Raw genomic sequence first — 11659 nt, 5'->3', positions numbered from 1 at the left:
TAATTTGTAATTTGTTACTGGCCTCCACAGAAGAGAAATGATAATCTAGTGAATGTTTAAACATAATCTAACCTATTACTTACTTTTTAACCTGAAAAAAATAATTAGAAAGTACCAACTTTTTCCCATTAAATTATATTGAGCATTCCTATTTCTGGAGCTGTCCATAATGAAAAAGAAACCTAATATTACATAATGAATATATATGCCTAAAGCATGAACCTAGAAAGTAGCATGAAATTATAAAACTTTTTACATCACTTGATACTTTACTAATATCCCTATATGAAACAGTATCTCAAATGTTGAGTATTCCTAGAAGTGACATATTATATCACTGAAGACTGAATTGCCAAGTAGCAATAATACTTAATAAACTGGTGTTATGGTTATAGTTGTGATACCAATATAAATTTAAATTATTGGAGAACATTAATTTGTATTTAATTTTAAAAGTAAAGTCTGAAATAGATGCTGCATCCCTATCTTTAAAATACACTAATTTGGGAATATTTGGGCTTACGTACATAAAGCATCAAGCTTATTTTTGAGATTTGTTAACTACTGGACATGCTTTTGAAATAAATATCTAAGAAAGTAAAATATAAGACTACTCTCTCTGAGAATAAAAGTAATATAACCTATCAACCAACTTTGGTAGAGATCACTAGTTGCACTTACCTTAATTCTATACTCCGCTTTTTCCAATTTTTCCCAGGCATATGACCATCTGGAATAAAAGCTGTATTTTTCATCCTTCCTTGCAATTAGGTGGGGACACGGTGACTAAGTTTTGGCCAATGCAATTTAAATGGATGTGCAACTCACTGCCTTCCTTCTTGCTCACCAGAATGTTGATGTGAGGGTTGGTGCTTAAACAACAATCTTGCATCATGAGTTGGTAGCAAAGTACTGCAGAGCAACACAGCAGCCTTGAGAAATACTTACCTATGCAATTCTTTTAAGTAAAGGGGAAAAAAACCTTTTTTTTTTAAAGCCACTAGTATTTGGGGTTTTAGTTTTGTGTTGCTGTACCTAATCTTAACTGATACACATTTCAATTATTGGCATATTACTCCTTTATTAGAAATTGTAAATGAGAAATTATTTCAACACCTGAAGACCAGACTACAACACAGGATTCCATAGGCTCAAGATTTTGAGACATTTTGGAAAGAGTTTTCTGCAAAGTATATCCTTTCCGTGGCATGGCAACATCATTCTTCTTTAAGAAGGTTACTGGGCAAAGATCATTTCCACCATCACCTATATAAACAATTTGTGTATAATTTACTCCCTGTTGTAACTGTTTATTTACAAATTCTACCAAAACTACATTTTTGCAAAGATTTTGGGGGCACCTATTGCAAGAATGAGCATGATAATTTTTCACAGTGAGATGACCACTGCCATCAAACGCTGCTGGATTTGTAAACACTTTATCAAACACATCATGAAAATTGGTAGCTTCTAAAACCCAATCTATGAAGACTGAATTTGAATCTGAAATAATGATGCAATCAAATTTATCCTTGTTCTTTCTTATAAAGTTTAAAAGCTCCACCATCCCTGGAGTAAAAGGCATTGATGTCATTGTTCTTTTCATTTCATCTTCTCTTACACCTTCATCTCCCAAATACTTAAAGACTCTGCCCATAAATTCTGTCCAAAATCCTTTTTCATAAGAATCTTGTAGTTCAATAGGAAGCTTTTTCTCTGGTGCACACTGTACAATCCAGGTGTCACTATTGTCATCTATGATTGTATTGTCAAAGTCAAAAGCGAGCAAAATTTTCATGGTTCTAAAACAGATTTGGGTTACCCTGAAAAAGAAGAAATATTATTCCCTAAACACTTTTTACATATCTAGCTATTATTTAACAAACATTATTGAGTGTTAATCTGCTAAAACATAGGGTGAATATAAACAAATTAAAATAATTAAGCATTTTAGGACAACCATTTAAACATTTTTTCCTAAGAATCAAAGTTCATATTTGAATATTTTAAGTGAATCAAAAACAGAATATCTAAAAAGGGTATCCATAGTATTATTGTGTTCCTGTGGGGATTATTCCTTGAGCATTCAGAATTAAGCGATTGAGCTATCCACTGAGAGAAGTAATGAAACAATTATTCTCTTACAGTCTAATTTAGAAAAGTTTTAAAATACAGAAAATGTAGGCTAACCATTCTTCATGTTTTTAACAATCACAGCCACACTTATTTTTTAATTTTCATTTTTAAAGATTTTATTTATTTACCTTTAGAGAGAGGGGAAGGGAGGGGAAAAAAAGGGGAGAGAAACATCTGTCGGTTGCTTCTTGTAGACACCGCAACTGGGACCGAACCAATAACCCAGATACATGGACTGATCAAGAATTGAACTGGAGAAACTTTCCGCTTTGTGAAACAACACCCAACCAACTGAGCCACACCAGTCCGGGCACAGCAACACTTACTCGTTTAAAATATTTACAATAATCTTCATATTAAGCAACAGGTCTCTGTGTACTAACTGAAATTTAGATCAAAGTTAACATAACATGAAATCTTGCAAAGTTTAAATACTTTTTTAAAAAGGTGTTTAACTTGAAATCAATTTCTAATATCAACGCCAATGTTATAACTAAATGGTTGCATGATGCTGTACTTGAAATTCTAAACAAATTACTTGAAGTGGAAGTCAGTTCAGTTCTTCTAGACTAGAAATAACTTTTGATAACAATTTTTATGTTTATTCATATTTCCTCAAGTTTAGCTCTGGAGTGCCAAGTAATCTAAATATACATGAGTAATCATATTACTTGTGATATGACAATTATTAAGTCTTTTTACATTAAAAGATAATGAACATCATTAATTATAAATCTCAAAAGAAAAGAATTGATAAACAGATAGTATGGATGAAAATTATTATGTAAAAATGGTAAGTAATTATAGATTACCCAAATAAAAGCTGTAATTAGTATGTGTAGACATACTTAAAAAAAAAAAAAAAAGAGCAATTATTTTTGAGATCAGTATACACTAGGCACTGAACTAAGAACTTTACAATTATCTCATTTAACTGTCACAACCCTATTAAATAGGAATTATTATTATCCTCATCCTAAATATATATAAATTGGAGCTAGAATTTGGACTCAGGTCTGCTTGACTTCAAAGTTCCTGCTTTTAATTACCACACTCTAGTGTCTAAGAAATAGAATATTTAAAGACTATTCATCAGTTTAAATATAAAATACAAAGGTCACTTGGACAAAAAGATGTTTAATTACATGAAAATATTCATTAGTCTCAAAGTAACCCATTAACTATTACACTAAACCTGTGATCTACTTCATAACCATTCTGAGGTTTACACAAGAAATTCAAAAAAGAAAAATGAAGAACCGCAGAAAATGAAGAAATCAATTAAAAAATAAGAAACATGTTATAAACTGTTAACCCCAATAAATTTAAATTTTTTTAAAGAAAAAACATGGCACTTAACCACATATATTATCCAGTTTATAATAGATAGAAGGTGAAACTGAGAATAGAGCTCATGACTCATATAAGAGTAAATATTCTATGTCTCTCAATTTAGAATATATAGAGAATAATTAATCTAGAGCAGTAGCTCCTGTTTTGTGAATGTAGACATATAGAAGGTGGGGCAAAAGTGGGTTTACAGTTGTTCAAATGGAAAATAATACAATAATTAATAAGTAATAATACAAGCATTGCCCTGGCTGGTTTGGCTCAGTGGATTGAGCGTCGGCCTGCGAGCTAAGTGTCGCTGGTTCGATCTTCCAGTCAGGGTACATGAGAGAAGGAAAACTCTGACTCCAAAAAACCTCCGCTGCCTTGCGGCATACCTCTTTAGGGGAAGGCTAGGGGAGTAAACCCCGACAGAAAATCCGGAGCCGGAGTCCCTAAGGCGGTTTGACGTTGTAGTCAACACCGGCAACTCCTGTGGCGCACCTGAAGCCAAGCTGTATTGACTCCGTCTTTCCCTTGGACCCTTCAGCTGCGAAGAGAGGGGGGGTCTGCTGCATGGGCAACAGCAGACCCTCCATATCACCCTGCCCAGGCTCTGTAGCTTCAGCTTCACTGGAGAGGACACTCCAGCATCATCGCAAGATGTCGATTCAACACGGGAGGAGACAGATACCGTGTCACTCCCGAGTCGGACTGCACAGCCATTCTCGGCGGTGCAGATAGACTCTTAAGAAGCTACACCATCGTCTCTCGAGACGGACGGCTGCCGACGACGACGAATAATACAAGCATAAACTCTGTGTAAACCTACTTTCACCCCATCTTGTAACATCCTGATATCCTTGTATCGCTAAATGCCTAATCTAGGTGTCTTTGACTGGGTTTCAGAGATTTAAGTGCAGAATTCACTTTCCCATAGAAACAATGTAATAAATAGCAATAAGGCATAGTTGACAATCACATTAGGACAGTACCTATTTTATTTTATATTTTTTTAAAGTGTTTTACAGAGGTTTGTTATTTTTTAATGTTTTTTTTTTTAAAGATTTTATTTATTTTTAGAGACAGGGGAAGGGAAAAAGAGAGGGAAAGAAACATTGATGTTTGAGAGATACATCGACTGGTTGCCTCTCACAGGCCCCCAACTGGGGATCCAGCCCGCAACCCAGGCATGTGGCCCGACAGGGAATCGAACCAGCAACCTTTTGGTTCATAGACCACCATTCAATCCACTGAGCCACACCAGCAAGGACCCTAGGCATATTTGAAATTAAACACACTTTTTAAGCATTCTGAACTTAAAAAATTTTCAAATGTAACTGATTGTTGGTTAAAAACTGCCTCAAGCCTAGATTTAATTAGCTATAAGTTAATAAAATTCCTGAACTATTAACCTACAGGTAAGTGTGTTATAAGCCTGAAGTTAATATAATTCCACTGCTGACTATTAATTTCTATCTGAAAGTGAACTTTTCTTAATTTCATATCTTTTATATTGGTTTTTTTCACCACTCAATATAAACCTTTATTAAAAATACTTACCCAGCTTAGTATTTTCAAGACAACCTTACTTCAGCATAGAGCTCTGGTTAAATAGTCATGACAATCTTCAGTTTTAAACAACAGCCAGTTTCTAATCAACATTATTCCTACTCTATATATAGGAAACAAAGTCTTCTGGTTTTGGAGCAAAGGAACAGAGACTTCTTAACTCCTAAAATTAATAAAAGTTTATTTAAGATGTTTTTAAATTTGTTTTCTAATGATGCTATTTTCTCTTATGTCAGAAAAGTACCTACTGGCAACAGGAAAAACGAAATTTTGATTAAACAAAAACCTTAAATATAAAACAGGGAGTGTTATGTAAACATAAGTTTATATCAAGTGGATGAAATCACATGTGTTAGACTATGTTGAGAATCACAGATTCTCCTTTTTCATTTATATTTAAATGATAGACAAACACCACATTCTTCTGTCAATAAATATTAAAAGATTTAGTGTACTTGAAATAAAAGTCTCCCAAAATAAGGATGTGCACAAAGATTCCATTTTAAGAATGTGAATCTATCCCAAAAGTTATTAACTACTCTCTCCAAAAGCAGTAGTATATATTTGGTATATCTGCAATATTTCTATAGCTAACAATAACCTATATACTTTTCACAATAATGGAAACTGGATACTACATAGACATTCGAGAATTGGGGACTGGTTAAATAAGATATGTAGCCTTGAAATGCTTATTGTTTATAATAGATATTTGGGTTCCTTAGCTTAACTCCATGTGCATGTGACTTCTGGCCCCATGGGGCCTGGAGTAAAATTGTTGATATTCTACTGTAATTCATCTCTGACCTAGGCGTCTGCATCTTCGCCAAAACTGTGGCAGGCTAAGTTGTTAACATGAAAATAGGGTAAAATCCCTTTCCCAGTTCTTGACAGTTTAAAAACATACTCTCTGAAATATATGATTGTCTAACCATTATGCTGTACACCTGACTAATACAAAAATATTGAACATAAACTGTAACTGAAAAATAAAATTTAAGTTAAAAAATAAAACCTGTGCTTCCTCTTCCCCCAAAAGCCCTACCAATATTGTTTGTGCAAAAACTAATTTTTGTCAATAAATATTTTATTAATCCTTTCATACTTACCAGATTACAGAGGAACATCTGATAGAAAACCTGAAGAAAAATAGTAAAACTATGTGTTAGAACTTTCGTAATTAAAAGTCTTACCTCCTTTCATTTTGAGCGACTCCAATTTGGTGCCTAATAAGTACATGTTAACTAGCTTGTAATAAAATCATTTGTACCTCCCTGTGTTAGAAAAGCATGTTTTGAAACCAAGCCCGCACCCACTCTTAACAGATTTTGATGTTCTTGGAGGTCTGATTGGTCCTCCAAATACATTCACTTTATTGTATTTGCCAAGTAATTTAAAATATCTTAAAGGTCTTAATACGAATGTTCTGAGACAACATCCAAGTTTTAACATTCTTATGTTTAAAAAACTAAGCCCGGAGCATGACTGAAAAGCAAGTATTTAAAGTAGATTTTCTGTGAACTAATCCCTGGGTTTCTATAGCTAAGAGAGAGCTCTGCCCTTCACCTCCCACGCGCGAGGAGGTCTGTGGGCCGCACACACCAAGCCTAGGCCCCGCTCTTGCACACACCTGCCGGGGGCGCCTGGAAGGCAGGCGCAGGAACCTAGTTGGGGTGGTCTCGCGTAGGGTACGCGAAGGATGATGATGGAGGGGCCGGGCCGGGTCCCCAGAGCTCCCCACCGGCCCAGGCCAGGAGTCAGCAGCAGGCCTAGCCTGCCCCTGCACCCGCGCAGCGGCGCTTCCGCGGAAACGTCCCACTTGCACACCCACCTCGTCCTCTAGCGCAGGCGCAGCCTACGTTCTCCAGCCCCACAGCCGACAGCTGCTAGTTCTTCTTTCCTCGGCGACCGCTGCCGTCACTTCCGGCGGCGTTGCTAAGCAACTGCGCGGCGTGCCAAACACTGCATACTGGAGGCTACAGCGCTCCGCGTCGGAGTCGCCTCTGCAAGTCTTAGAGCTCCATGGGCACCTCGTCAGAGATGCTGGTGCGGTTCGGGAGGCGCAGTGGACGGGCGAAGGAAAGCACGGGTGAGCTATGCTGGCCCACATCCGCATGGCGATTGTTTCTGACCCACAGGCGTGGGGTGAGTGGCAAGGGTGCCTAGTTCAGGTGAAGTGGAGTCCATCAAGTCGAAAGCAGCGTGGAGGTCTGTGTAAATTAGACAGTTTTGTCCTCCAGTGAATTGGTAGGTGGGAAAAGTTTACACAAATAGAGGTGGAGAAAAATAAGGAGTAGGCTAACCCACCTGAACTGCGCAGTTACAGCTCCAACAGTCTGGTGTTTGCTGAATTCTCTTGTGCTTAAACTTAGTTATTCAATCAGTGAATTGGAATACTTTTTGGAAATACCAGTAGCCTCATTAGAGTCTTGGCTGAATCTACTGAGTGCTTTTTATGAAAGTCTCTGAAGGAAATGTCTTAATTTCCTCATCTCTGAAGGGAAGGGAAGGTCTCACCCTACGGCAAATACTCTGATAAAATGTAAAAAATAATGCTACTTAAGGTATCGGCATTCAGGTGACCTGTTATAAAATTTAGATTTTAAAATAGAGGTAGTCTAATGGAATATCTAAAGAGCTCTTTATCAATTTCAGCTATTGTAGTTTCTTAGGTCTATAAATTCCCAGTTAATACATCATGGTAACAATTAGAACCTTGAGAATTTGGAATATCTTCCTGTCAGTGCCTGAGCTTCTGTAACAGTGGAGCCCCTTGTGTTAGGGGCAGAGTGAGAGCCAGTCATACTCCACTAGTGGGTATTCATGCAGTGGAGGACTTATGAAGTAGCAACAAGAGGATCATGATATGTAGGAGAGAGATAGGACCCATGTGGTATGTACTGAAGAAACACAATTACTCCAGCATACAGTATTCACTTCCCTATGCGAGGTCTGTCTGGAAAAAGTCCAGCCATTGTTAATATAATGAGAATGGTTTGTGCAACATCAAGGTAACCTGGCAGCCAAGGAGAGTGGACTGGAATGCACATGCGTGAACAATGACAACTTCACTGTACTAGTCAGTAGGGACAGTAGATGCCGTTGAGTGAGCATGTGTACTGTATGGCCGTGCATTCAAAGTGAGCAAGTAGAGCAAGGAATCTGCATCAGATTTTGCACTAAGCTTGAACATTTCTCCACGGAAACTATTCGGATGATTCAGAAGGCCACAGCTATGGGCGACTGGTGATCGGCAGCTTCGTCATGCCGACGTTCCCCACTCATGCATCATGTCTTGTGCAGAGTTTTTTTGTGAAACATCAAATCAACCAGGTGGCTAAGCCCCCCTACAGCCCAGATTTGGTGCCCTGAGACTTCTGGCCTTTTCCAAAACCAAAATCACCTTTGAAAGGGAATATATTTCCGACCCTTGATGAGATTCAGGAAAATACGCCGATGGTGACTAGGAGAACTGTGTGAGGTCCTAAGATGCCTACTTTGAATGGGACTAAAGCGTCATTGTCCTATGTACAGTGTTTCTTGTATCTTGTGTCTTCTTCAATAAATGTTTCCATTTTTCATAGTACATGGCTGAATACTTTCTGGACAGACCTCATATATGCAGCACTGCACTAAGAGACTTAGATTAACCTGATAGGTATTTTGTAGCATTTGTCCAAAAGTTTTCATCTGAGCCTCACTGCTAAATTATAATCTCCATTTGGAAGAGGGTGAAGTAGGAGAAGGGTTCAGATATATGGACAGGTATCTCTGTAAAATAAATAATTATATAAAGATTTAGTGGGGTGATATGAGCTGGAGTAGTGGAATAAGGATCTCCAAAAATCATCTCCATTAAATCATGAAGAACACGGGAAAAATAGTCAGAATCAACTTAAAAAATATATATATATTGATTTTAGGGAGAGAGAGGAAGAGGGGGAGAGAGAGAAACATCAATTTGTTGTTGCACTTATTTATGCATTCATTGGTTGATTCTTGTTATGTGCCCTGACCTAAAATTGAACACCCAACCTTAGCATATTGAGACGATGCTCTGGCCAACTGAGCTAAAGCCAGAATCAATTTTTTGAGAACTCAGGAAATTAACAAAAGGCTTGCAACAATTGGGGTGTTTATCAAGAAAAATAGCTGAATCTTGGTAAAAACAGTGAGATTTCTGCATTTTAACTTACTCTAATCCCATACTTTTCTCCCAGCTTTATGGTAATCTAGTTCCACTGCAAGCACAGTGAAATCCAGTGGCTTAGCAACCTGTAGAGGAGGCAGAACAGGGTTGGATCCCCTTCAAAACCCACTTCTGGCGCTTATTTTCAGCTGGTCTGCCGAAGACCCCCCTGAGCACCAACCCTAGTCCCCCGCACGGCCCGTTTTCTCTCCAACAAGATGAAAGAAACTATCATGAACCAAGAGAAACTCGCCAAACTGCAGGCACAAGTGCGCATTGGTGGGAAAGGTACTGCTCGTAGGAAGAAGAAGGTGGTTCACAGAACAGCTACAGCAGATGATAAAAAACTTCAGTTCTCCTTAAAGAAGTTGGGGGTAAACAACATCTCTGGCATTGATGAGGTAAATATGTTCACAAACCAAGGAACAGTGATCCACTTTAACAACCCTAAAGTTCAGGCATCTCTGGCAGCGAACACGTTCACCATTACAGGCCACGCTGAGACAAAGCAGCTGACAGAAATGCTGCCCAGCATCTTAAATCAGCTTGGTGCAGACAGTCTGACCAGTTTAAGGAGACTAGCTGAAGCTCTGCCCAAACAATCTGTGGATGGAAAAGCACCACTTGCTACAGGAGAGGATGATGATGATGAAGTTCCAGATCTTGTGGAGAATTTTGATGAGGCTTCCAAGAATGAAGCAAACTGAATTGAGTCAACTTCTGAAGAAGATAAACTTGAAGAAGTTACTGGGAGCTGCTATTTTATAATATGACTGCTTTTTCAAATTTTGTTTATGGATCTGATAAAATCTAGATCTCTAATATTTTTAAGCCCTAGCCCCTTGGACACTGCAGCTCTTTTCAGTTTTTGCTTATACACAAATCATTCTTTGCAGCAAATTAAGCTGAAGAAGCCTGGGAATAAAGTTTGAAACCAAGATTAAAAAAAAAAAAAAAAAAAAACAAACCACTTCCCAGGTAACTGTTATTATTTGACCTGGAAAAGCCTACTCACAAGGTTCGCATTTTTTTTACCTGACTCAGAGCTCACCACGTATGTTTGTTAAAACAATCAGTGTCATTTTTGCTCTGACTAGTGTGGCTCAGTTGGTTGGGCATCATGCCACAAACTGAAAGGTCACTGGTTCAATTCCTGGTCAGGGCACATGCCTGGGTTGTGGGTTCAGAGCCCAGTTGGGGCAAGTATGAAGCAATCAATTGATATTTCTCACTAACGTCAATGTTTTTCTCCCTCCCTTCCCTTCTTTTTAAAAGTAAATAAATAAAATCTTAAAAAAAAAAAACAGTGCTATTTTTTAAACATCACAGCTGCCTGTAGCAGTTAAAACAGTTGGGTACAAACAAGATGCCCAAGAAATGTAAAAGGAATACCTGGGATGTGAGATGCCCATAGGGGACTTTGAAAAGCTCCCTATATATTCCTGAGAATTCAGAAGGTCAAATGCATGCAGAGGGCTACTACATGCCCAGAAAATACCTGAGAATGCCTGAGGCTTTCACCTCTGGCTGACTTTGAATCTCTATTCAAGAAAGAAGTAGAGGCTAACACAGTTGTAACTGCCCGCCTGAGCACTAAAGTCATGCTCTCCCATTCACAGAGAGTTCCTTGGCAAAAGCTAAGGAACTTATTTAAGAAATTTAAGGAGCCCTGGCTGCTGTGGCTCAGTTGGTTGGAGAGTCATCCTGTAACTGAAGGTTTACATGTTCAATTACTGGTCAGGGCATGTACTGGGGTTGTGGGTTTGATCCTTGGTGTGGCTGCATACAATCCCGTCTGGCATGTACGGGAGGCAACCAATCAATGTTTCTCTTTCACATGGTTGTTTCTCTCTTTCTCTCCCTCTCCCTAAAAGCAATTAATAAATGTGCTCAGATTAGGATTAAAAATAAAAGAAGAAATTTAAGGAAACTGTGCAGTCATTAGCTGACAACTAAGCTAACCAAGCTGAAATTCCATTACCACATACAGTACAACAAAGAATACAGACTTTACAGATTTAGTTCAGGAAAATCTAAACAAATAGCAATAACAAACTTTGGGTGTGGGAAGAGTCTGACTTCTAGAGTTGCTACATATTATTTAAAATGTACAGTTTTCAACAAAAATGACAAGACATGTAAGAAATAAGTATGGCCCAAACACAGGAAAAATTTTTAATAGAAACTGTCCCTGAGGAAGTCCAGATATTAAATTTAAATTTAAACAGTTAACTTTTTATAAATTTATAGCTCTTGGAAATATGTTCAAGAGACTAAAAAAAAAAAAAAAAAAGTCAAAGGAACTATAGAAGAGTATTAAGAATGATGTCTCACCAAGTAGAGCATATCAATAAAGAGGCAAGAGTTACAGAAAAGGAACAAAATAGATATTTTGGAGTTGAAAAGCCCATTAATTGATTTGATGAGAAACAT

The 11659-nt window shown here is 37.8% G+C and overlaps 2 protein-coding genes and 1 pseudogene across 3 annotated transcripts in view; 2 read left to right on the top strand and 1 right to left on the bottom strand.

Annotated features, from left to right (window-relative positions):
• Positions 1–1067: 1067 nt before the first annotated feature.
• PHOSPHO2 (phosphatase, orphan 2) lies at positions 1068–6944 on the bottom strand. Of its 2 annotated transcripts, none has more exons than XM_090280583.1 (3): positions 6869–6944; positions 6147–6176; positions 1068–1823 (listed from the first exon to the last, which is right to left on the bottom strand). In XM_090280583.1, exon 3 carries the CDS (start codon positions 1796–1798, stop codon positions 1073–1075), a length of 726 nt encoding a protein of 241 aa, XP_090136709.1. In that variant the 5' UTR covers positions 1799–1823; positions 6147–6176; positions 6869–6944; the 3' UTR covers positions 1068–1072. The 2 variants fall into 2 exon arrangements, with proteins under 2 accessions (XP_090136709.1, XP_090136703.1); XM_090280577.1 differs by lacking the exon at positions 6869–6944 and adding an exon at positions 6668–6862.
• A 39-nt stretch (positions 6945–6983) lies between these two features.
• The window catches only part of CFAP210 (cilia and flagella associated protein 210), a 38312-nt gene continuing 33636 nt past the window's right edge, over positions 6984–11659 (top strand). Inside the window, exon 1 of the mRNA XM_090280571.1 lies at positions 6984–7126. Coding sequence (XP_090136697.1) covers positions 7060–7126 — 67 coding nt within the window. The 5' untranslated portion in view covers positions 6984–7059. The remainder of the gene's footprint in view (positions 7127–11659) is intronic.
• Positions 9419–10172, top strand: LOC150022195 (transcription factor BTF3 pseudogene; annotated as a pseudogene).

This window comes from Furipterus horrens, unplaced genomic scaffold (genome assembly GCF_987537825.1).
Source record: "Furipterus horrens unplaced genomic scaffold, mFurHor1.1.pri manual_scaffold_1, whole genome shotgun sequence".
In the NCBI taxonomy this organism is placed as follows: Eukaryota; Metazoa; Chordata; class Mammalia; order Chiroptera; family Furipteridae; genus Furipterus; species Furipterus horrens.
The sequence above is the reverse complement of the archived record's forward strand: the minus strand, read 5'-3'. Positions and strand labels throughout refer to the sequence as shown.

Bases quoted from the DNA above. Each gene is read 5' to 3' on its own strand.
- PHOSPHO2 (XM_090280583.1), bottom strand. From the start codon at position 1,798: ATGAAAATTTTGCTCGCTTTTGACTTTGACAATACAATCATAGATGAC.